Raw genomic sequence first — 25,280 nt, forward strand, 5'->3', positions numbered from 1 at the left:
TTATTTTTCGGGGGCAAGAAGCCACAGCTTACATTAGATTTTGGTTAAGAACCAATGTTCCTACTTTACCAGGAACCATAAGATACTATAAGGTACCAAGAAAATAAATCTTTCCAAATCAGTGGCAAAGATATGACTAATATTAATATATTCTAAACAGCATTCTGTGAATAAGGGAAAGGAGACCCAAGAAAGAAGCCAAACACAATATGTACTAGATTCACTTTTAATGGGTTTGAGTCGTGCAAATGCTGATGCTTCTACAGACCTATGCCTGTTTGAATAAGAAACGAGTCTCAGAACACAACAGAAATCTGAACTGAGCTCTTTCCTGCAAGTTATAATATTCTGATCAAATAAAATATAATAAAACTCTTGCTTCCCCACAGGTGCAGTGTCTCTTTATAGTCACAAGGAATGGTATCTAAATGCCTGGCCACCTGGCCACAGGTTTTCTTGAGAGCTGAATTAAATGGATTTATGCATCACAGTATATAATCAGTTCTTTCCACAGAGCACAAACTTGCCTCCTTTCTGGCATCTCTTTATTCCTAGCAGAGATGCAACATTAAGGAAGGGTTTCTACCAAGAACTGGGTGTTGGGCAGTTCTTCCCTTTGTAAATGGGATCTGTGCTGCCCTCCATGATTATTAGAAGCAGAAGACAAACATCTGAGGCATGCAATCTGCTTGGAGTGCATCTATTTATTAATACACAAAGGTGCTCAAGGGAACTAGTGATTCACCCAGATATGGATTTCACAGGTTGGAAAAAAAAAAAGGCAGCACACCATCAGAGATTTTAGGGATTGAAAAGAGTAGCTCAAGATGAGATTGTAACATCACTGAAACATTTAACTTTCTTAGAAAGTTTAAAGTGTACTTATCTGTGCCCTGCAGCTAGGTATAAACAACCATGTATCTCTTTGTAGTAATATGGAGCAGGGATAGGCTTTTCCAATCTGATTTAGTCCCTGAGCAGCTACTTGAAAAGTTAACTTTTTAAAAAGCCTGATAAAAAAACTACTGTATCAAAACTCTACCAGAATGTTACAATGATAAATATATCTTTGTAGAGAAACACAGAAGCTATTTACATTTATTTAGAAGCTATTTACCCAATACTCCTGGTCAGAAAAAATACAACATTTCCTGAAACAGTTCAGAACTCTGAGGTGCACAAAAATGATTAAAAGCTAAATTTTACTTGCCCTAGAGAAAGTTGTGCTTAGTTGATTAGTTGTGTCCGATTCTTTATGAGTCCATGCATTGTAGCCTGCCAGGCTCCTCTGTTCATGGGGATTCTCTAGGCCAGAATACTGGAGTGGGTTGCCATGCCCTCCTCCAGGGGATCTTCTCAACCTAGGGGTTGAACCCAGGTCTCCCACATGGCAGGAAGATTCTTTACTGTCTGAGCCACCATAATTTGCAACATTATGAGAAACATATCACCCCACTCCCAATATTTTTTACCAGTGTGATGAACGTTTCATTAAAAATACAGTAATTTCTTTTACCAAGTCAGGCTACACCTCCTAGGACTCTTAAATAAGTGAGAAAAATACAGTTAAGTTTTTTTCTGAATAACTTTTCATAAAGTCAGCCCTGGTAAGAACAAGAAAAATCTAAGAATTTAGCAAAACAGGGTATTTAGGATCTGTCGAATCTTCTTTGGCCTTAACATAACTGTTTTTAACAAGAAGAATTCACACGTGCCCAGATAGCTGGGAACACTGGCTAAAAGTCTGACTGCTCAGACGCACAGCTGGTGCTGAGGCAAACTTGACACACACCACCGTGGACTCATGAGGCCTGGGAGGGGTGTTCCTGTCCGCCAGGGTCTCACTGAACCGAAACGAAGACACCATCCATTATCACTGAAGGATCTCTCAGGCCATTTAGGCCTCTGCTTAAAAGCTGTATGATTCACTGTATGTAATGACCAGAATACTGTATATAGTGTTTAGACCAATTAAGCACAATAGAAGTGCTAATTTTGGCATTTTCCAGGCCAAAACATTCTCTAAGGAAAGTCTCAGGTTTGATTCCTGGGTTGGGAAGATCCCCTGGAGGAGGAAATGGCAACCCACTCCAATATTTTCGCCTGGGAAATCCTATGGACAGAGGAGCCTGGAGGGCCACAGCCCATGGAGTTGCAAAGAGTCAGACACGACTTAGCTATTAAACAACAACGATTTTCAAATTAAATAGTTAAGAATGACTTTTGGTGTCTTTTCCCTTCTCAAAATATGAGAACAGGAAGTCTGTGGAGACCCTTTATCCCCTCAGACAAATGTGGAAAATGAGTGTGAGAGAGGTGCCAGCAGCAAAGCCAGGATGTCCCCTGGTCCCAAAGAAGGAAAAACATCATAGGAAATAAGATAAAAGAACATAAACACTAGATGAGGGGATGAGATGAGTCAAGGCTGCCTGGCTTCACTTCCACTTACCCCCAGAGGCCTGGCCAAAAGGGAAATGCCTTAAATTCAGCTCAGTCACTCCTTAGCTCATGGGTTTATGGCCCAGAGACAGAGAGAGAAGGCCATGCTGGAGGCCATCACACTACAATCTGAAATGAACCCTGAATGTTAACTGGAAGGACTGAGGCTGAAGCTGAAGCTCCAAGACTTTGGCCAGCTGATGTGAAGAGCTGACTCACTAGAAAAGACCCTGATGCTGGGAAAGACTGAAGGCGGGAGGAGACGGGGATGACAAAGGGTGAGACGGTTGGATGGCATCACCGACTCGATGGATGTGAGTTTGAGCAAGCTCCAGGAGATGGTGAAGGACAGGGAAGCCTGCCGTGCTGCAGTCCACGGGGTCACAAAGAATTGGACATGACTGAAGGACAACAACACATAAGATCAGCCTTCCCACTTCAGAAGATACAAATACTTCACTCAGGAACTTCCCTGAAAGCAGGGTGGGGACAGGTGCTTAGCCTTTCTGCTGTGAAAGCTCCCTGCCCTGGGAAGTGAGGTTAGGTGCTCAGCACCTCCTTGTTGAAACAGAAGTTAATCTTTTCTGTTACAAAACTTCATGCAGATAGATGTTCAAACAGATCCAAGGTCAGGAGCTCTGTGACCTCTTGTGACCTCTGCGACCTCCCCTTTCCAGACCATGCCCCGCAGTCTCCAGGACTTGGGGGTTTTGCTGTACCCGATCCATGGCATGTACATAAGCAGTAACACCAACCAAGCACCTCGGCACTCAGTCTACCGCGGCTTATCATGGGCACGCACAGCTCTGGGTACTTTCTTTTCACTTGCTCTGAGCCTCATGATTCCGACCCTTTAAGTATCATCATTCCCACTTGGCAGATCAGGAAACTGAGGCTCAGAAGTAAAGGAAGTCACCCAAAGTTGCCCACCAAGAACCCAAAGCATCATTTTGAAGTCTCCCAGGCCTCTACATGTCTGTGCGGTTCAGTCTGAGGAGTTTAGACAAAGAGGCTCTCAAGCTCCTGGAGGCCAGGCATGACCCACCCATAACCACCGTGGCCTCTGTAGGTGCCAATGTTTAGAGGTCGCAGCGAGGCCGGCTGCAGCCCGGCTCCTGGCACCAGGGCGGCTCAGTTCCTGGCAGTCCTCAGCTTCTTCCTGAAGAAGTCGGGGGCGGCCTCGTACAGCCACTCGGCGTCCACGACGCACAGGCCACGCATGTAGCACTTGCTGGTGAAGAGCAGCTCCGTGTACACGACGCAGGCCGGCTTGCAGTGGAAGAGCACGGACGAGGGATGGATGGCCACCGGCTGGTGGGTGTCCGTGGTGGCGTAGGACCCGTCCGGCTGCAGCTCAGCGGTGCTCGTGAACAGGCTGTGTGCCAGGCATCGGCGGATGCTCTCCGTGTCCCCCCGGGAGGACACGATTGGCATGGACATCTGGTTTGGGAGGAAGCGAGACATGGAAAAGACCCAGACATGAGCACTGCGCAGCCACCCATGGTGCAGGGAGCCACACTGCCTACCGCGCAGCCTGGTGCGAGGCCCCAGAGGAGGCTCGCATCCGGGGTGGACGCGGACCTCTGGGAAGCTGCCTCAGAGGCCCGAGGTGAGCGCGGGCAGAGGAGCACCACTTCCACCTTCAGTAAAAGACGAGAAAACTCACAAAGCCCAGGGATGGTCTAGCAGGAAAGCCATTCAAGTACAAGGGTGGAAAAATGTATGCAACACAGAACACAACAGGCCACTGTGAAAAGACTTGTGCGCTCAGTCGCTCGGTCATGCTCGACTCTTTGTGACCCTATAGACTGTAGCCCACCAGGCTCCTCTGTCCACGGGATTCTCCAGGCAAGAACACTAGAGTGGGTTGCCATTTCCTCCCCCAGGGCATCTTCCCTAACCAGGGATTGAATCCGCGTCTCCTGTTTCGGCAGGTAGATTCTTGAGCACTGAGCCACCTGGGAAGCCTGGAAAGAAGTTACTTCAGTGGTAACAATAGGCTGCTGGCATTGGACACGGGCCTGGGTAAGGGTGACAACTGTCTCCTAGGGGCATGTGGATGGCCCGCACTGGGGGCTGTCTCAGAAGACGCCTCACACACAGAGACGCCTGGTCACCACAGAGTTGTTCATGGCAGCAAAACGAGGACACTCAGTGCTCAACGCAGGAGACTGCGACACAAACCACCCCACCTCTGCGGTAGAACAGTGCCTCATAGTCACTGAATACAGAAACATGTCCTCTAGGAGGGAATATAAGCTGAGAGGAGACTTTTTGGTGGATGGCTTGGCAATGTCTATCAAAACCTAAATTCCCCATCCAGAAGTTCATTCTCTGTGCACCAGAGCACAGACGTTTATGCAGGAGGATGATCACTCTAGCACAATCCATATGACCACCACTAGGGACTTGGTTAAATAACTGTAGTGAAGACTGGAGCGAAATGCTACCAAGTCAATACAAAGAACGATAGACAGATACAGGCACTGAGAGACAGCCCAGATACAAAGTGAAATTCAAGGCGCACTCTAAGTGGAAAAAAACAAGTTTCAAAACAATACATACATCAAACTTGTTTAAAAAAGAAAATTTATATATCCACATATATGCGTAATACACGGACGAATAAACAAAAACATACATACATAGAAAAAAATTCTAGAAGGATCTACACTGGACTATTGCTTCTCTTTGGAGGCGCAAGATTAGAGAAACTTTTATACTTTCTACACAATATATCACTATTTTCTTATTTTAATTTTATTATTGGAGTATAATTTCTTTACAATGTTGTGTAGGTTTCTGCTGTATATATATCACTATTTTCTGCACTCTATCAACTTGTAACAAGTATGCACTGCTTTTATAAACTGAAAAAAAATGACAGCTATTTCCACTAAAAAAAAAACTTAGGAAGAATTCTAGTAACATTGGAAAACACTATTAAAGTTTATAAAAGCTGGATATAAATCATATATACAATGTATTAATAACTATCCATGTAAAAATATATTTAAAAGCAGAGCCACCAGGAAATGGACCAAACTGGTGAGAGGTGGAGTTGTGGGTAATTTTTACTTTCTTATTTAAAAATTTTCCTACAATGAGAGGTTTTTCTGCAATCACTAGTGATAAGCAATTTGAGAATTTTCACCTAGAAAAAGGTGACAGCCTAGCCCCCCAAAGACCAGCAGGAAGAAAAATACCTTTATGCAGATGTCCCTCAGCTGTGCTCTGACTTCAGCTACTAGCATCATATTCTTGCTGTTAACAAAGTTCTCTTTGCACCATTCCTGAACGGGGAGAAAAAAAGAGATGTCACAGTCCTCTCGCTTCTACAGAGATAAAAATAAAGCACAACTTTTATTATAATTTTTTTTAATTAAAAAAAATTTAGTCATAACGTGCAGCATTCGGGGTCTTAGTTCTCTACCACGAATTAACTGCTGGACCACCAGGGAAGTCCCAGCGTAATTTCTAGAACATAGTTTGAATTCAAAGGGAAAACTGCAGTTGCCAAAAGTAAATACAAGAAAATATCTTTATATCAAAAAGCATGAACCATATTGAAAACCATAATGGAAAAAGAATGATGACCTTCAGAATATATTTAAAAAAAAAAACACCACCACCTACAGATCAGTTAGAAAATGACCAAGAATCCAGTAGAGCCACAAAGGACATGGACAGACAACTCACAGGAGATTAACTACAAATGACAATGAACTTAAGCAAAGGCTCTTGGTCTCCTGAGGAATCGAGTCAGTACAGTTTCAAATAACGGAGATACTATTTGATGTTTTCAAACTGCAGTGCTGGAGAAGACTCGCGACAGTCCCTTGGACTGCAAGAAGACCAAACCAGTCAATCTACAGGAAATCAACCCTGAATGTTCACTGGAAGCACTGATGCTGGAGCTGAACCTCCAATACTTAGGCCACCTGATGCGAAGAGCTGACTCACTGGAAAAGACCCTGATGCTGGGGAAGACTGAAGGCAGGAGGAGAAGGGGGCAATAGAGGATGAGATGGTTGGATGGTATCACCAACTCGATGGACATGAGTTTGAGCAAACTCTGGGAGATGGTGAAGGACAGGGAAGCCTGCAATGCTGCAGTCCATGGGGTCACAGAGTCGGACATGACTCAGCAACTGAACAACAACAACTACTTCATATCCATCAACCTGGAAAACATGAAAGTCATTTCAGCAAAGTTGGAGAGGTGGGTGGAAATGGGAACTCTTCTGCATGACTTTGGGGAGGGTCAAGAGGTGTTGACACTCTGGGGAAGCTGGATGCAGCTGCTCCTAGGCCAGCAGGTCCACTCCTGGGTGTCGGCTCCCGAGAAACCCTCCCCTTTGTGCACAGGAGACCTGGACGGGATGTGCACGACGGGGCCACAGGCAGAAATAAGCGGCAAAAGGGTAGTGTGAGGAAGCATGTGTAGCATATGATGCCCGTGGACAGGAAGTGAAAGCACGATGTTGCCCAGGGAGGTCCAGACCCACTTCAGGACAGTGGTTACAGGAGGCAGGGAGGACTGCACGAGGAGCAGCTTGGGGCTCTTGCTGTGTCCACAGCATTTATTTCCTTAAAAATAAACTGACATGGCCTTCCCTCGTTGTCCCGTGGCCAAGTCTCTGCCCTTCCACTGCAGGAGGCATGGGTTCCATCCCTGGTCAGGGAAGTTCCACATGTCACACAGAGTGGCGAAGAGAAAATAAACAAATAAATTGAGGCAAACAGAGCAAAATGTTTACAACTACTAAACCTGGGTGGTGGCTTTTTTTTTTTAAGAACTGACTGCATTAAAACACAAAGTTAAAGCATGCGTGCTATGGCACGATTATTGATTCTTTTGGGAAGGGCAGCCACTCGACAGACGGGACCTTAGTTCCCTGACTAAGGACTGAACCCAGGCCACGCAAGTGAAGGCCTGGAATCCTAACCACTAGGCAAAAAGGGAACTCCTCCAAATATTTTATTTATTTACTTTTAAAATTGTACTGATAAACGAAGGAAGGTATTGCCATTTTCCATCTTGGTCCCGGGAATGGAAATGTCACACAAGCAAAAGCTGCTATGAAGAAAGTTAGGGGCAGGTGGGGAAACAAACCATCTGGTAGCCAAGAAACTGGGTCACCAGGTATTACCACTTCACCTGCCCACGTTAAGTAGGAGGGAAACACAAGCAGAGAGAAAGGCTGAAGTCGTGTCTTCCCTAGTAGCATCTCTGGTGCACACGTCTCTGGAATGACGTCCAGCGTTCTGTGAGGCTCTTCAGAAGGCACAGCCAAAAAGGGAAGGTGTCCTGAAACACAGGACCAAAGGGAGGCCCTGTGTGAGAAGAGGAAGAGGACAGGGCCTACCTTGTTCCCGCCGGTGTTCTTGAAGGTCCGGTAGACATTGAGCAGGGTGAGGTGATCGCCCTCGCTGGACACAAACTTCTTCCGCACGCTCTGCACTTCATCCCGCCGGGATGGAGGGTTGTAGAGAATGCTGTCCACAGACAGCAGGGCGACAATGGTCAGTATCTCCTCTGTGCAGTGGAATTTGGGGGACAGGAGGATGGTCTGCAAACCACAATGAAACACTGTGTGAGTCCAGTTTTTTCCTGGCTTCTGAATTTCCATTCATTGCTTCTGCAGCTTCCCTTGTAAGGCGTGAAGGGGCAGGTGTTTCTAAAACCACGACAATATAACTTATGCTCTTTTATATATTCATTTGTATATTATTTTACTTTCTGTAGAAGGGACAGCTGCCTTTCTTGTCTGATCCCATATAGGTAGGGCTCATGACTTCATTGGTGGAGGAAATGGCAACCCACTCCAGTATTCTTGCCTGGAAAATTCCATGGACAGAGAAGCCTGTGGGCTTCAGTCCAGGGGGTGGCAGAGAATCTCATGACTGAGCACACACACACACACATGACTTAACATGAGCCTGAATCACACAGAACCTAAGTCGAGGTTCGACACAAAGCAGGCGCTGATAACTGTTTAAGAGAAAAGGTGAAGATGGAAGCACTGGGCTGAGGCGTCCCCTGTGGGATGGCCGACCTGTAAGGTACAGGGAGGGGACTGAGAAGACGGTGGCACTTACTTTGGCAAATTTGGGTTCTAGTGGGAAAGCCGCCATCTTTCTTCCCATTGGAGTTAGGGTGAGCTGGCCATCCCTGTGTTCAAGGGCACCGAGCAGCTCCAGCTGGGCGATGGCCACCTGGATGTGATCTAGACAGACATGAAAAGGAGTTGAACACTCAAAACAGGATGGAGCTGCAGCTGCTTCATCACATCAGTGCATTTCTGACGAGCCTAAGTCAAACCACAGTAATGACCACAACCACACTGTCCCCATGAGGTACTTTTCAAAACTATTCATGACATCACTGTCTTCAGCTCATCTCTTTTCATTTTTTTAATTTTCCAAAAATAATTTTGCTTATTTTTGGCTGTGTTGGGTCTTCGTTGCTGCATGGGGCTTTTCTCTCGTTGCAGTGAGCAGGCTTTTCTCTACTGTGTGGGCTTCTCATTGCGGAGAACAATGGAGCACAGGCTCAATAGCTGTGGTGCACGGGCTTAACCGCTCTGTGGCATGTGGGATCTTCCTGGACCAGGGATCCAACCTGTGTCTCCTGCATTGGCAGGCAGTTTCTTTACCACTGAGCCACCAGGGAAACCTTCAATTCTCTTTTTAAATAGTGGTCTGCAATTTGGCGATATGTATGCAAATCTGAAGCCCAGCAAACTTACACTTGTGAATTGCACACTCATTTACCTGAACCTCGTACAGGGACCTGTGTTTCCAGATGGACACACACAACAATGGAAACACCAGGGGCCTCGGGAGCCCCTAGAGGGAAGGACACTATTTACTCTTTAATTCCTTTTTAATTTGAACTACGTAAATGTATTACCACTAAACATAAAGATGCATGTCTAAGGATGCAATAAATATACATGTACAGAGAAAAATGATCTATAAAATGCATTAAGTGAAAAAAGCAACGTGCCAATGTCTACCAGGAGAAGGATAAATGCATCTTGGCTTATTCATAGAATGGAATAGTATTTAAGTGATGAAAATACATCAAAAGTAAACCTTACAAAACATGACATATGAAAGGGAAGGTCACCAGAAAATCAAGACATAAACACGCCAACCAAAACCATGCTTGTGCATGCAATAGATATTCAAGAAAAGCAAGGGACTCACAGATCAAACCTGGGTGGTGGCTGACCTTGAAGGAGGAATGGGAAGGAGGTGAGGGGTTGGGGGTGAGAACAGGTGGCCCCAGGGCCTGTGGCCCCAGTAACAGGCACACAGGTGTGGCTTCGCTACTTCTACCTGACACGTATGTTCCTCCTTTTATTTGGTGGTGGTGGTGGGGTGTTGCGCGGCATGCAGGATCTTAGTTCCCTGACCAGGGATTAAACCTGTGACCCCGGCATTGGGAGCTCAGAGTCTTAACCACTGGACCACCAGGGAAGTCCCTGTTCCTTCTTTATATGTAGGAATTTAGTAATTGATAGAAAAAAAAGTATAGAATGGACTGAAAGAGTGTTGCTATTTATGTTTTGAAAAGGAGACTGTATGTACTTACCCGCATAGATTTTCTCTAGGAGACGCCAGGAAGCGGCCACAGTGGTGGTGTGGGGGAGGGAAACTAAGAGCTTGAAGACTGTGGAGGTCCATGCCTACCTACCCACTGTTTACTTTTTTTTAACCAATTGCACTTCTCACTTTAAAAAAAAAGGAAATGTATGTGTTGAAGGGATGCCGAGGGCTAAGCTACTATGACAAAGAATCCCAACTATTTTTTCTTCCTCCATGGAGAAATTCCCAGTGAAGGGCAGAGACCCATCAAATTCCAGTTGAAAGCAAAGAAACACAATCTGTTCAGTCCCTTTGCAAAAGTCCAAGTTTGTTGGGGCTGCAGTAACCCGCGGACCCCCCTCGACTACCTTCCCTGGTTCCTGTGACCACGGAACCCACCCAAGATGGTGCCGACACGAAGCCCCTGACTGCACCAACGTGGTGTGAACAGCACCGGGTCTCTTCCATAATTGTGAGACTCTTCTCTGGGAGTTAAGGTTGTTATTCCCCCCAGTTATACTAAACAACAGGATACCAAGGGCTTCCCTGGTGGCTCAGTGGTTAAGAACCCACCTGCCAATGCAGGAGACATGGGTTTGATCCCTGCTCCGGGAAGATCCCACATGCCACGCAGCAGCTAAGTCCATGCGCCACAACTACTGAGCCTGTGCTCGATGACCTAGGAGCTGCAACTACTGAGCCCTCGTGCCCTACAGACTGTGCTCTGCAACGAGAGAAGCCACCGCAATGAGAAAACCAGTCACCGCAACTAGAGGGTAGCCCCTCCTCGCCGCAACTACAGAAAAGCCTGCGCAGCAACAAACATCCAGCACAGCCAAAAACACATAAATATATAATAATAAAAAAAGGAGAGTGCCAGTAGGCCTGCTGTGTGGAGCCCACTGGCGGCCCCTTCCTGTGTGCCCACCTCCCTGAAGACTCCACTTACCTGGAGACGGCTTGGACATGAAGTCAAAGGTGAGCACGTTTGGGATTTTCATGGCGAGGAGCTGCAGCATCACGCTCGCCAGGTTACACCTGCAAGACAGAGAGACAGGTGGTTCACAAGGGTGCCTGACCCCCCGGCCAGCAAGGCAGAGCCACCCACTAAGGAGAGTCAGTTGGAGGAGATACAGGCTGCAGGGACGGGACCTCGGGACAGATGGCAGGTGAGGAGTCCCACTGGCTACCTCTGGATCTCTGGCACCGTCATCTTCTCAAACTTCTCAAACTCATCCTCCGTGTAGAGCCGGTAACAGATGCCGCTGTCCTCTCTGCCGGCCCGGCCCGTGCGCTGCCAGGCCTGGGTCTTTGATACCCGCTGCACAGCCAACACCTCCAGCCCACTGTCTGGTGGGAGAATGGCCAAGTCAGAGCTCTGCTGATCATGTGAACAAACTCCTTCTAGAACGTGAGGCAATGAGAAGCATTCCTTGGGATACCCAGGATTCTTTCTGCAACACATGAGTCCAGAAAAACTCAAGGCTACATTGGAAAGTGGGCTTCCCTCATGGCTCAGTGGTAAAGAATCCACCTGCTGATGTAGGAGATGTGGGTTCAATCCTTGGGTCAGGAAGATCTTCTGGGGGAGGAAATGGCAACCCACTCCAGTATTCTTGCCTGGAGAATTCCACGGGCAGAGGAGCCTGGCAGGCTACAGTCCATGGTATTACAAAGAGCTGGCCACCACTTAGTGACTAAACAACAATACGTCAGAAAGCACGTAACCAGACTGGTTTGTGGTGAAAAGAGGCCTCGCCATGAACACTGTGCGAAATCTGTGACTACAGCATCAGAAGGACCTTGAGCTTGGGGCAGTGGCCAAGGGGAGTAGATTTCAGAGGCCTTGGCTTAGGTCACAGTTGAAAACAACCCCCGGGGCGGCCTAGCACGCAGGGGTCCTCCAAGAGGTGGCATTTTCAGTGCCAAAACCCAGTTTCCAGCAAAGCAGGATGGTTGGTCGCCCACTGATCATGACCCCAAAACGAAACGCCTCCAGTCCCTTGTGTGCCACGTCCTCGCTCCTGCTCTACTGTAAAAGAGACGGCGTAATGTCACTACACCTAGGAGTAAACGAGACTGATTTTCTTGATAAAGGTGTATGCCGTGCCAGACAGTGCGGAGAACCAAGCCCTTTCACAAACATGGTCCCCAAGAAACACACGTGAAAGTCAGCATCCTTGAATGCTTAGCAGTTCATTTGAAGTGAACATCCGGGAGCTATCATGTCAGTGCCTCAAATCCTCCGTGGAATAAAGCAAGGTAGAAAACAGACCTGAATAAAAATGACTTCAAGCAAGCTGCGCACTGCACACAGTCGGGTAACAGCTAGTGCCTTGGCCCAGCTGGGGCTGGGGTCCTGCTTTCTTTCTGGGAGACTGGGGATTGAACCAGCTCTGCTCAGATGTCATTCCCCAGGAAGCCTCTGATGTGGTATCAGGCTGTCCCTGGCCTGACAGCCACCATTCTCGCCCACCTTCTGATGGAGTTTCAGTCCCTCTGCCCAGGTCCTTGACCCTCTGTCCCCAGGTTTGCCACAGATGGGCTCTTCTTCCCTGCCTCTCATGTCTTTGTGGCCCTGCCTGCTAGACGGGGTGCCTGGTTATTCACAGAAGTGAAATGCTCAGGTGGGGAAACTGCGGGACCACGGGCCGCTCACTACACAGAGAAGAGACGCCAGGGGCCACAAGTTCTCACCGGGGTTATACTTCTTTGCTTTAACCATGCCCGTGTCAACTACATATTTTATTCCTGTAATGGTTATGGAGGTTTCAGCGATGTTGGTTGAAATGATCACTTTGCGATAACCCTAAAAGGAGGAAGAAAACCAAAAAGCCACATGACACACGTATGATGCAGAAGTTTGAAAACATATTCCTCATTGCTAACTGTCACAGTTCACTCATGATCAAGAAGAGATGACTCCACTATCTGGACAGTTATTAATACTGATGGCCGGGTCAGTACTGGGTTGGGGGGCTGGGTGTGTTTCAGTCTTAAAGGCTTATTTTGAGGTGATGAGGGGTGGTGGGATGGGCATTAGAGTCAGGAGGAAGTAGACGTGGCCTGGGATCCTGGCCCTGCCTGGTACCTACTGTGCCCCATGGACATCTATCACTTCACCCCTTGGGGCCTCAGGGTTTCTGAACTGGAATGGTGACCTGCCTTGTGGTTCTTGAGAGGATGAAGGACAGTGTGTGTCTGGTGTTGGCGCAGCACCTGGCACAGCAGGGGTCCCAGGAAACTTACGGTGGACACATGCTTGCTTACTGTGGACACTGGGAGAGTCACTCAGGGAGCTTCCAGCTTCTGCTTGCGTCTCTCCTTCATCCCCATGTCTCCCTGTTCCTACCATGGAAGAGCCATGTCTACAGCCCTGCATTACATGCTTGCGTCTTTCCAGCTCATGAGAGAGATACCTGGGCACCCTGTCCACACATCTTATCTGGAGCCTGCTGACAGGGGCACAGGTCCCACTGGTGCATCCGTCTGGGTACCCAGGGATGGGGCTGGGCGGGAGACAGGGTGCACTCACCTTTGGGGCCCTCTGGAAGACGCGCAGCTGCTGGGCATAGGGCAGGGAGGCGTAGAGTGGAAGGACCAGCATGGAGGGGCAGCCGTCTGGAAGGTGCTTGGCGATGTCCCGGCAGGTCTTACTCATGGCTTCGATCTCCTCCTGCCCGGTGAGGAACACCAGGATGTCATGCGAGGAGGGGGCTTCCTACAGAGAAGGCAGAGTAGGGTTACTGGGGTTACTGGGCCTTGACAGATGCGCAGGTGGCACAGAATAGAACAATGATCGTTAATGAAGTTTTCCAGTTATTCTTAACTTTGGACCTGTAACTGAGCCTAGACTTTGGTGTTGCCCTTGGAGGGGAGGGAGGAACTTCACCAAATGCACAGTTGCATCTTATTCAAGTTAGCCAGCTATGTTTAAGAATGAATTAAGGGGGAAGAAAGAGACATAATAAAAAACTAAGGGAATTTTGAAGGGAAATTACCAGATTGCTTTTTGCAACAAGAACAATGCCATGAAAAAGCACAACCACACAGGCAAATAAAATCTGCCTGGAGCTGCCTTCCTTTCATAATCATCTTGAAAGATGAAAGTGACAAAGGAGACAACTTAGAGAAACCCTGATCCATGAAAATTGCCAGAGGCTGGAAAAGGAGCCCTTACTGAATGAGGCCATCAAACGCACTTTCATAAACCCCCAAAGCACCCAGAACTTGGGCAAGGGCTTGGTATCTCAGGGTTAACTGGGTCCTTCGCCTTGAAAAGGGAAGAACATCTAAGTGTTAAGTACATATACCCATGACCCAATCTTCTTTGAAGTCTATTTAGATACATTAATTTGTAGAGTGCCTGTTTGGCAAAATAACTGAAAAATGTTCAATAATTATCTGTATTTGTGAAGGTGTGCAAGTTGCTCAGTCATGTCCGACTACCTATATTTGTATGTATGTGTACATGTAATAAAGGCAGATATGGCTTAGACAATAAAGAATCTGCCTGCAATGTGGGAGACCTGGGGTTTGATTTCTGATTCAGGAAGATCCCTTGGAGAAGGAAATGGCAACCCACTCCAGTATTCTTGCCTGGAGAATTCCATGGACAGAGGAGCCTGACAGGCTACAGTCCACGGGGTCACAAAGAATCAGACATGACTGAGTGACTAACACCATTTTTTTCTTTCTGTATATATAATATGGCTATGTTTGCATACATGTATCTATGTATTTGTGTGTGTGCATATACTTTTTTAGCTCAGTGTTAAGAGGACAAATGTTCAGAGGTACACACACATAGACAGGATAAAATCTAAAACAACAAAAGCTCATCACTAGGAGGACTCATCAAAGCTATTACATAACTTGAGGGCACCACAGGTATCATTCATAAAATACCCTTATCTCAAGTTTGCTTCTGGCAGCTAAACAAGGCTGACTGGGAATTCCCTGATGGTCCCATAGTTAAGACTATCCCTTTCAATGTAGGGGACATGAGTCTGATCCCTGGTCGGGGAACTAAGATTCCACGTGCTATGGGGCAACTAAGCCTGGGAGTGCAACTACCAGCCTGTGTGCCACAACTAGAAAGTCTGTGCACTGCGACCACAGACGATGTGTGCCACAACGAAGACCTGACGCAGCCAATACATAAATATATTTTTTAAAAAAGCTGACTTCTAGATATTTTCAGAAAGTTAATGGGAAGGTAAAAACAGTCAATTACATACAAGTTAAACCAAAAAATGAGGTGATACACTCAAATTTTTAAATAAATGTTTACTAAAATGAAAAAACTGTTGAAATGTTTCTCTAACACATTTTTTTAAAAAGAGAACTCTAAATTGCACCCCCTTATTGGCTAATACACCAACTTTTTATTGTTCAATGAGACAGAATGTCACATGGAGTAAAAGGAGGCAGTGTTTCCTAAGACTCCTTTCTACTCAGTTCTACACGTGGTGTCTTGGTTGCAACACAAAATGTGCTTCTTACTGGGGGTTCTGATCACATTGTGCGCATGGGCCACTGCTCTAATACATGGAGGTTTTCCAGCTCAGCTGAAGAAACATGCTGGCCAGGGTTTAATTTTTTTTTTAGAGGAAGAGAGAGATACTATAAAAAAGTATAAAAACGGAGACATGGCAAACAAATTCCTTATTCACCTAAAGAACACAGCTTACAAAGCAGTTTGGTCTGGCAGCTTTTCTTCTCAAGGCTGACTGTTCAAGGTCAAACAGGCCTTTCCAGGAATCCACTCCCTGCTGCCTACCTGGTGGATCTGGAATACGGAAACCAGGGCGGAATGCAGGTAATCGTGCTGGGGCTGCTTGGTGTAGAAAATCTGGATCGGGTGCTGCCGGCCCTCCAGGTAGAGAACGGGGGCTCCGTTGAAATACTGGGAGAACAGGTCCACGTCCATCGTGGCTGACATCACAATCACCTGCCGGGAGAAGGGCGCGGAGGATGGGAGAAAGGCTCGGGCCAGCCTTTCTGTGCCCTGCCAAGCCCTGAGGGCTGCCTGGGAAGCCGCACTGCCCTCCCCCCGACCCCCAGCACCTTTGCCCCGAGTCCCGCAGCAGAACGGCTGCACCCACTTTAAGAGGCAGCTTCCCCAGCTCCTTTCGCCTCTTCTGTGCAGCTTTCACCACCCCGAAGAGCACATCCGTGTGGAGAGTCCGCTCATGGGCTTCATCCAAAATGATGCAGCTGTACTTTCGGAGCAGGCAGTCCGAAATGGCCTCGCGCAAGAGCATGCCATCGGTCAGGAACTTGATCTTGGTGTCATCTGAGGTGACATCGTCGAAGCGCACCGTGTAGCCGACCTGCGCGGAGATACCACTCATTCATTCAGCAAACATGTCTGCTGCACCCAGTGTGCCCAGCACGGCGCCAGGCGCTGGTGCTAGTGCAGTGAACATGACCCACTCCAACCCTGCCCTGCTCCCAGGAAAATGGACACACGCCCTCAACTGCAACGATGAGAAACTCTGCAAAGAATGTAACACTAGTTCCCTCCCCTCAGCTACTTCAAACGAAGCAAGTGAGAAGATGCCCAAGATGTTTTTAAGTTGAATGTGTGAACACAAATAAATCTGACTTATATACACTTCTGGAACTCATTCTCAATAACCACCTATACGCTAGGAAAATGCTTACAAGTTTGTAGAAAGACATACAGACAAGAGACCTAGCAAGTGTTCCTGAAGCCTTAAAAGTGCTCAAGGAAAACAACTAATTTATTCTATTTGCCAACAGACTTTGAAAGCAAAGCAAATGGGACTGACAGACCCTCTGATCTCTAAGGAACTAATAAAGAACTGAGTCTGAAACAACTGTGGCAAGAAAGAAACGTGGCAAAAAAGAAAAGAAAGAAAGAAGCTTGAGATGTATAAGTACTCTTGTTTAGAAAAATAAAAAAGTCAGGGAGGTGGCGGGGGAGAGCGGGAGTGAGGTGTGGGGGACCAAGAACTGTTAGTGAAAAAGAAGTTAGGTACCAGCTTCCCAAGTTCTGCTCTCTTCTCATCAGAGACTCTGGTAGCCAGAGAGATGGCAGCCACTCGGCGAGGCTGGGTCACAGCAATGATGGCCTGGCGGCCAATCCCCCCTTCATACAGGTACTGAGGGATCTGTGTTGTCTTCCCTGAGCCTGTTTCTCCTAGGAAAGAAAACAAGTCTCATTTAAACCTGAACAGAAACAAACTTCACCAAAAAACAAAACAAAACAAAAAACCCAACAGATCAAAGTCAGAAGGAAAAGACATAAGAAAAATACTCGAGGGACTTCCCTAGCACTCCCAGTGCAGGGGGCTTGGGTTCAATCCCTGGTCAGGGAACTAGATCCTGCATGCCACCACTACAGATCCCTATGCTGCAACTAAGACCTGGTGCAGCAAAATAAAATAAATACATATTAAAGAAAAGAAAGAAAGAAAATAAGTTGATAAAGTCATGGGAAAATGTGTACCCATGAATTCTGCTAGTGGAGTGTTAACTGGAATTGCTTCTCAGAAGGTCAAACTATAGTAGGAAAATCTTTAAAATGTTTATACCCTTGAACCACAATTCCACTTGTAAGAACTGACTCTAAGGAAATAATGATGTGCATAAAGAATCAGCTTCAAAAGTGTTTTATTCACCTTTGCTCATGACAGTTAAGTTTGGAAACAATGTAAATGGTTAGCAAGAGTAACCAGTACAGTAAAGACATACAGTGAAATACAGCTGTTATATAAAAAGTCCTACTTTTCGAAGGGATAAATGAGATGTAAATGTATTGACATGAAGAGACATCTGTTCCGACACTGCAGCCATAGCAGACTCCTCACCCAGCCTGCCGCCTCCTTTCAAACCCTCTGCCTTTGCCCACTCAATTTTGAAGTATCTGCTCCCACACTGCCTGCGTGACAAACTCCACAAGATCAATCAGACCTCAAACTTTCTCCCCAAGGGCTGCACCTGCCTCCTCTGTGTTCCTTAGTGCCTCGTTCATCTCTCCTCCATCACTGATCACTCTACACTGTGTGAGAGCGTTGAGACGTTTCTGTTTGCCTCCAGCATCAGAAGTCCTGGGAGGACAGAAGCCTGTCTCTTTCATGTACCTGAGCACTACATACAGTAAGCACCCAACCTTATTAGTACCCTCCTCTGTTTCCTTCCCAGCACCTGACCAGAACACAGAACTGTAAGCCTGGGCATCCCTCCTTCCACAACTACCACTGCCCACTCTGCCCCCCGCCCCCCCGCCGCCCTACTGACTTACTGAGTCCTACAGGCCCATTGTCCTTTCATTTTCTCCCCTATGGTTCATCCTTCCTGACCTGGACACGAATCATGGACGAAGAACTTGATTATCTTGCACTTCTCCTACTGAGTTCATCAGGCAAAACCCAAACTTCGATCAAGGTTTCCCTGCCCATCTCTTCTGCTCCTATGCCAAGAAACTGAGCACTGGGGACTTCCCTGGTGGTCTGGTGGTTAAGAATCTGCCTTCCAAGGCAGGGAATGTAAGTTCGATCCCTCGTGGAAGTAGGATCCTACATGCTTCGAAGTAACTAAGCCCAAGTGCCACAACTACTAAGCTGGAGCTCTAGAGTCCGTGCTCTGCAACGAGAGAAGCCAGAGCACCCCAACCAAAAACCTCATGCAGCTAAAGTTAAAATAATAATAAAGAAACTGAGCATCACTATAGTAAAATAACCCAACTGGGCAGACAATGACCTTAGTTTGCCATGGGGCCAAATGCACCTGGGTGCCAGCACCACAGCTGATCCTTGTTTTTGCAGCCCCTTTCCCCTGTCCCCATTCTCCCCAAGGACCCCGTAAGTCCCATTCTCAGCAGAGCTCCCGCACCTACTTCATAGAAAAAATGAAATCCTCAAAGACAGTCTCCCTCCATCTCCTACAAGCTCTTCTGCAGTCACTCCATTCTTACCACCTTCCTCCAGCCCTCTAACCTTTTGCATGGCCTTCCTTCTATTCCAGGCCACCGCTAGATCTAACCCTTGTTGCCAAGGGCCCCCTTTCCCCATGCCCTCCGTCTCTGCTGTTAGTGCCCACTTTCCATCTTCAGCCTCCCTCTCTACTGAGTTCTTCCCCTTAACCTATGAAGACCTGCAAGGTCCGCTAGGTCCCCCTGCTTCTTCTCGAAACAGAAGTCTGTTCCCACTGCCTTCATGAGATCCTCACTTCCAGCCCAATGACAAATCAGCTCCCATCCCACAGCTCTGCCAAAACAGAGCTCACCTCCATTCCCAATCAATAACTCCCACCCAATCCAGTGGGCATTTTTTGGGTCCCTACTCACTGGACTTCATTTTTGCATTTGTTCACTCTCTTCTTCTTACAACTCTGCTTCTTAGACTATCAGCTCTCCTGGATCTCCTTTCCTCTTTGAAGGCTCATCCTCTCCGTCCTTCAGGGGCTCCTCTTACTCAAAACGTTGGGGATCAAAGCCCCTTGCAATCGGTTCCCGGCCCTCAACTCTGCCTCAGTTAGTGCACCAGAAACTACTTCTTCCCTCAGACCGGACTGTCTCGTCTCCACTTTGTCTCTTATACCGCAGGCTCTCTCCTCTGTGTCCAACGCCTTTCTAGGTCCACCCCCTCGCCGTCCCCTCAGTACCGGCTCAGATCCACTTTTCTAAATTCCCCCAAGTCTCCGGTGCATCCCTCTATCCTTCCGGCCCAGAAGGCGAGTTTTTGCCTAACGCGTGGTCACTCGCCTGGACTGTGAGCACCTCCAGAAAGGGGGACTGCCCGACTCCCTTCCGAGGCCCCTCTTCTGGCCCCGAACAGAAATAGGCGGCCAGGTTTGTTGCAGAAACGGATGAAAGACGGTGAGAAGCACCTAAGAAAAGCTGTTCTCTCAAGAGAACGAACGGGGAGCGAAGAAGGACCCGCCGGCACGGTCACTCACCGATAAGGACGGCGCTGTCCAGGTTTCGGAGCTGGGCCAACAGCTGGCCTCGCGCCTGGAAGATGGGCAGATTCCGGCGCTGCTGCTCCACGGCCTCGGGGTACGGGCTGGCCGAGGGCTGGGCCAGGGGCGGCTGCTGCCTACGGCCTCCACCTCCTCCGCCGGCGCCCGCTGCCAGCAGCATCACCGCACGCCGCCCGGGAGGGCAGGACCTGGCGCGGCTCGGAGGCCCGGCGCTCGGCCGGAATTTCTTGGCCGGCGGGAAGCCCGCCTCCTCGGGCATGTCGGGAGGGCACCGCGACGGGAGGCGCCGCGACGCGAGGCGCGAGGGCGGGAAGCTCCCGCGGCTCTAGGGAACACACAGCTAGTGCGCACCGCCCCTTCCCGCCACGTGCTAGTGGCTCCCAGCTACGCGGCTCACCTCACGGCCACCCGAGGCCTTTAAGGGGACTCCAACTCCCAGCATGCACTTGAGAGCGTGGCGAGGCTTTCGCTTCCCGAGGGCGGAGAGAGCAGGGTCTAAGGTACAACGGGAAAAAGATTCGTAGCGACAACAGTGAAAGACGGTGTGTACGGTTCCGCGGAAACCTAACTGCATAGCAACCACGGGGTTCTTGTCTGTTTTGTTTCCTGCTAACACTATTTCTTTCCAGTAAACACACGTTTCCTTTTTCTCTGCCACAATAATACTCGCTCTTCAAGAAGTGTTTAAGTTTGTAAAATTAATGAGGAATACACAAGTGAAAGTCGTTCAGTTGTGTCTGACTCTTTGCAATCCCATGGACTATACTGCTTTTCATAGAATTCTCTAGGCCAGAATGCTGGAGTGGGTAGCCTTTCCCTTCTCCAGGGAATCTTCCCAACCCAGGGATCGAACCCAAGTCTCCCTCATCGCAGGCGGATTCTTTTATCAGCTGAGCCACAAGGGAAGCCCAAGAATACTGGAGTGGGTAGTCCATCCCTTCTCCAGCAGATTGTCCCAACCGAGAAATCCAACCGGGGTCTCCTGCATTGCAGGAGGCTTCTTTTCCAACTGAGCTATCAGGGAAGCCCTGTGAGGAACACACAAGCATTTACATTATTTAGTCCTCCAAACAACTGATGTTATATACTAGATACTAATGTCATCCCCATTTTACAGATGAAGAAACTGAGACTCTGAGATGACTCAGATGTTGCAGTAACTGAAGGTTGAAAAGGATACTTGTGATCATCTTGTGTTACAGAAAAAGAAGAAAATGCATGATACATTCTAGGACAATCATACATTCTCCTCAGAAAGTAGCTATCCCAATGGAGGTGATCTGCTCCTGTAATACAAACAGAGGAAGAGGAAGTCTGATGGAACTAAAATTGTCTTTTACCCTTCCTTTCCCTGACTATTCCTGCCAGGAATAGACTATTCTCTGACTATTTCCCTGACTATTCCTCTCAAGTTCTTTACAGGACTCCCAGTCTCATCATACACATGACAATCAATGAAAAGACTTAGAATTCCAGTGGGAAATAGGATATAATTAGTTCTTCCTTCCCTCCTAAATGCAAAACTTTAGAGGATTTGCTAATTTGCCACAGAAAGACTGGCAAGTAGCTGTTTGCGTACAGGAAAAGCAATTTCCAGAGAATTCATGGTAAACTTCAACTCACTTTAAAGATATCAGGCACCTTCTAAAGTTCATTTTCTTGGGACTTTCCCTGTTTGTGAACCTGTTAAAAATTCTCCTTCCCCTTTCCTCCAGATCAGAAGTAATTTTCCTCTAGTTGTTGATGGTATAGTGACCAGGGGCTACTGAAAATGTGCGTGTTGAACTAATAGCACATATGTATTTAAGAATGTGTGTGTTTAGTTGCTCAGTCATATCTGACCCTTTGCAACCCCATGGACTATAGCCTGCCAGGCTCCTCTATCCATGGGATTCTCCAGGGAGGAATACTAGAGTGGGTTGCCATTTCCTTCTCCAGGGGCTCTTTCCGACCCAGGGATTGAACAGCATCTCTTGTGTCTTCTGCATTGGCAGGCAGATTCTTTATTACTAGCACCACCTAGGAAACCCGTATTTAAGGATAAATTGACTTTTAATTCCTTTCCCCTAAATGTTAATTTAGAAAGTCAACCCAAAACTAAAAGGGGAATAACTGTCTTAGTCTTTCCAGGTTGCTATTATAGAATACCACAGACTGGGTGGCTTACAAATAACAGAAATTTATTGCTCACAGCTCTGCAGGTGCCAGCCTGGTTGCCTTCTGGTGAGGGCCATCTTCCTGGTTCATTGCTGCTACTTTATGTATAATATATGGCTGCCTCAGGTCTTAGTTTCGGCATGTGGGATCTTTTGCTGCTGTGCGTGGACTCTCTAGTTGTGGCGTGTGCTCAATAGTTGTGGCACATGGGCTAAGTTGCTCTGTGGCATGTAGGCAATTAGTTCCTCCACTGGGAATCCAACCCTCAGAGTCTTAACCACTGGACCACCAGGGAAGTCCTGCTGACACCCTTCTGCTGTGTCCTTACTTGATGGAAGGGGCTTGGAATCTCTCAGAGCTATTTTATTAGGAATTAATCTCACTCATGAGGCTTCCACTTTGTGACTGAAGCACCTCCCAAAGGTCCCATTTCCTAATACCATCACATCAATCATGAGGATTGCAGCATGACTTTTGCAGGGACATAAATATTCAGACCATAGTGATATCTAAATGGTCATCTGAGTTAAATTCACCCATTTGAGTCCATTTTAGTTCGCTAATTCCTAAAATGTTGACTTTCACTCTTGCCATCTCCTGTTTAATCACTTTCAATTTGCCTTTGTTAGGTAGGTAGAATAGGGAAAAGGAATCCAAAATGGCGGTGGCTAAAAGACAAGGAAGGTCCGAGGACCAGAGTGAAGACTTCAGGCAGAACAAACAGAACAAACAGCACTCCTGGCTAAGCCCAATTTGCATAGGGCAGGCCCAGGTAGAGGAAAAAAACATATAAAAGGAGGAGCCAAAGCACTTTCTCTCAGACTCTCTCTTCCGCGTGCATGCGTGCACGCTCTCTCTCTTTCTCTCACTTTTTCTCCCTCCCCACGCACTCTTCCACTCTCTTCTCTTCGAGTCTTGGATTCTCCTGCTATCTTATAAATAAAATAGAGCTGTAACACTGATTTGCCTAAGAGCTGTAGCACGGTTTGTCCAAGACCTGAGAGCTGTGACGCGCCGAGGGCTTTAATGTCCGTTGCTCCAAATCTTTGTTGTGACGAGACAAAGAACCGAGGAACATACACTCACATGACACCTTGATTCATGGACCTAACATTCTAGGTTCCTATGCAATATTGCTCTTTACAGCATTGGACCTTGCTTCCATCACCAGTCACATCCACAACTGGGTGTAGTTTTTGCTTTGGCTCCATCTCTTCCTTCTTTCTGGAGTTATTTCTCCATTGATCTCCAGTAGCATACTGGGTGCCGGGAGCCAGTGTGAGGAACTCCGCCCGAGGCAAAGGTCATGAGGAAGGAGGCTCAGCATACGCAAAGGCGGGATCAAGCCTCAGGAGTCCCCCTGGAAATTCTCAAGCATCTACCCCCAAAACCAGAGTCTGCCTACTTTACTGCTTTGTGCTCTCACCTACACCTCTGACTTTACAGGGGGCTGTCTCCCACCACCATCTGTCTCCTGAATAGGTTCTTCTGGCCACATGTGATTGTTCAGAGCCTCCCAACCATGAGAGGCATGAGATGTTCTAAACTGTCTAAATACAGATTCCTTTGAACAGTTAAAAGATTGATTAGAAATTGTATTGGTGAAGGGTTTTTCACTTGTTGGGCCAATGTTTGCTGCTAAGTTTCCGTATCCCTTACCTGCTGTGTCCCTGGCAGTGTTTTGATTAATATAATTGATGTAAGTAGTAGCTTTAATGTTTGTAACCTTGGACCCTTGAGTTAATTCTTTTTCTTGTTATAGCCCACCACACCTTTGCCCTATAGGAATGCAACTTTATCTAAGGCTTTTGGAGGGTGGCGCCTGACTAATCACCTTTAGAGAAAAATAAGTTTTCCGAAGAAAGGGTCTTAAAATGTTAACAGGCCTCCGGGCCAGAAGATGATGTAAATCACCTAAACTTTTGCATATGATAAGTTTGCAAGAAGAAAGCCTGGCTTACTGCTGACTCTACCCCTTCCCCCATTATCCCCCATGCACAACTTAAGGTATAAAAACTACTTTGGAAAATAAAGTGCGGGCTTTGTTCACCGAAACTTGGTCTCCCCATGTCGTTCTTTCTCTCACCTTCTGGCTGAATTTCCATCTGGAGCGGGGAGGCTCGTCAAGCCTACTAATTTTGCCTGGGCTTCTGAGATCTGACCTGGGAGGCCTTAGTGTCTCCTCTCCTTCGGGAGAATGGGAGGACACCTGCGGCCTATGTAGGTGACGCAAATTCCTTATTTTGGAATGTTATTAGCTTTCCACGTAAACCAAGTTATTCAGCCTCTTTTCTCCACTAAATTTTCCTCATTGAGCTATCCTTATTTAACCACTCTTTATATCCTTAATTAACGTTTAATTAAGCAATTGTTTCCTGATTCTGGCCGATGCTGTCCCCGCTTCGAATTCTCTGGATCCACGGGGGCTGGACCCTGGCAATTGGGCACCTACCAACCTGGGGAGTTAATCTTTCAGTGTCCTATCTTTTTGCCTTTTCATATGTTCATGGGGTTCTCAAGGCAAGAATTTTGAAGTGGTTTGCCGTTCCCTTCTCCAGTGGACCACATTTTGTCAGAACTCTCCACCATGACCTGTCCATCTTGGGTGGCTCTACACGGCATGGCTCATAGTTTCATTGAGTTAGACAAGGCTGTGGTCCATGTGATTAGATTGGTTAGCCATCATAGTCAACAACAGAGTCTGAAATGCAATACTTGGATGCAGTCTCAAAAACGACAGAATGATCTCTGTTCAGTTCCAAGGCAAAGCATTCAATATCAAGGTAATCCAAGTCTATGCCCCGACCAGTAATGCTGAAGAAGCTGAAGTTGAACGGTTCTATGAAGACCTACAAGACCTTCTAGAATTAACACCCAAAAAAGATGTCCTTTTCATTACAGGGAACTGGAATGCAAAAGTAGGAAGTCAAGAAACATCTGGAGTAACTGGCAAATTTGGCCTTGGAGTACGGAATAAAGCAGGGTGAAGTCTAATAGAGTTCTGCCAAGAGAATGCACTGGTCATAGCAAACACGCTCTTCTAAAAACACAAGAGAAAACTCTATACTTGGACATCACCAGATGGTCAACACTGAAATCAGATTGATTATATTCTTTGCAGCCAAAGATGGAGAAGC

The 25,280-nt window shown here is 47.2% G+C and overlaps 1 protein-coding gene across 3 annotated transcripts; it reads right to left on the reverse strand.

Annotated features, from left to right (window-relative positions):
* Window positions 1-212: 212 nt before the first annotated feature.
* On the reverse strand, window positions 213-20,426 carry DHX33 (DEAH-box helicase 33). 3 transcript variants are annotated; one of them, XR_015148022.1, is made up of 12 exons: window positions 19,963-20,426; window positions 17,043-17,203; window positions 16,143-16,370; window positions 15,818-15,988; window positions 13,571-13,756; window positions 12,733-12,844; window positions 11,223-11,385; window positions 10,985-11,073; window positions 8,542-8,669; window positions 7,809-8,012; window positions 5,646-5,732; window positions 213-3,879 (listed from the first exon to the last, which is right to left on the reverse strand). XR_015148022.1 is itself a non-coding variant. In XM_086359493.1 (12 exons), exons 1-12 carry the CDS (start codon window positions 20,243-20,245, stop codon window positions 3,571-3,573), a joined length of 2,118 nt encoding a protein of 705 aa, XP_086215619.1. In that variant the 5' UTR covers window positions 20,246-20,426; the 3' UTR covers window positions 213-3,570. The 3 variants fall into 3 exon arrangements, 2 of the variants coding, with proteins under 2 accessions (XP_086215619.1, XP_086215620.1); XM_086359493.1 differs by having other exon boundaries at window positions 11,226-11,385; XM_086359494.1 differs by lacking the exons at window positions 213-3,879; window positions 5,646-5,732; window positions 7,809-8,012; ... (1 more) ...; window positions 10,985-11,073; window positions 11,223-11,385 and adding an exon at window positions 13,285-13,383 and having other exon boundaries at window positions 12,762-12,844.
* Between the last annotated feature and the right edge of the window lie 4,854 nt (window positions 20,427-25,280).

This window comes from Bos grunniens, chromosome 19 (genome assembly GCF_055505025.1).
Source record: "Bos grunniens cultivar Pamir isolate PY7600 chromosome 19, Bosgru_T2T1.0, whole genome shotgun sequence".
NCBI classification, from domain to species: Eukaryota; Metazoa; Chordata; class Mammalia; order Artiodactyla; family Bovidae; genus Bos; species Bos grunniens.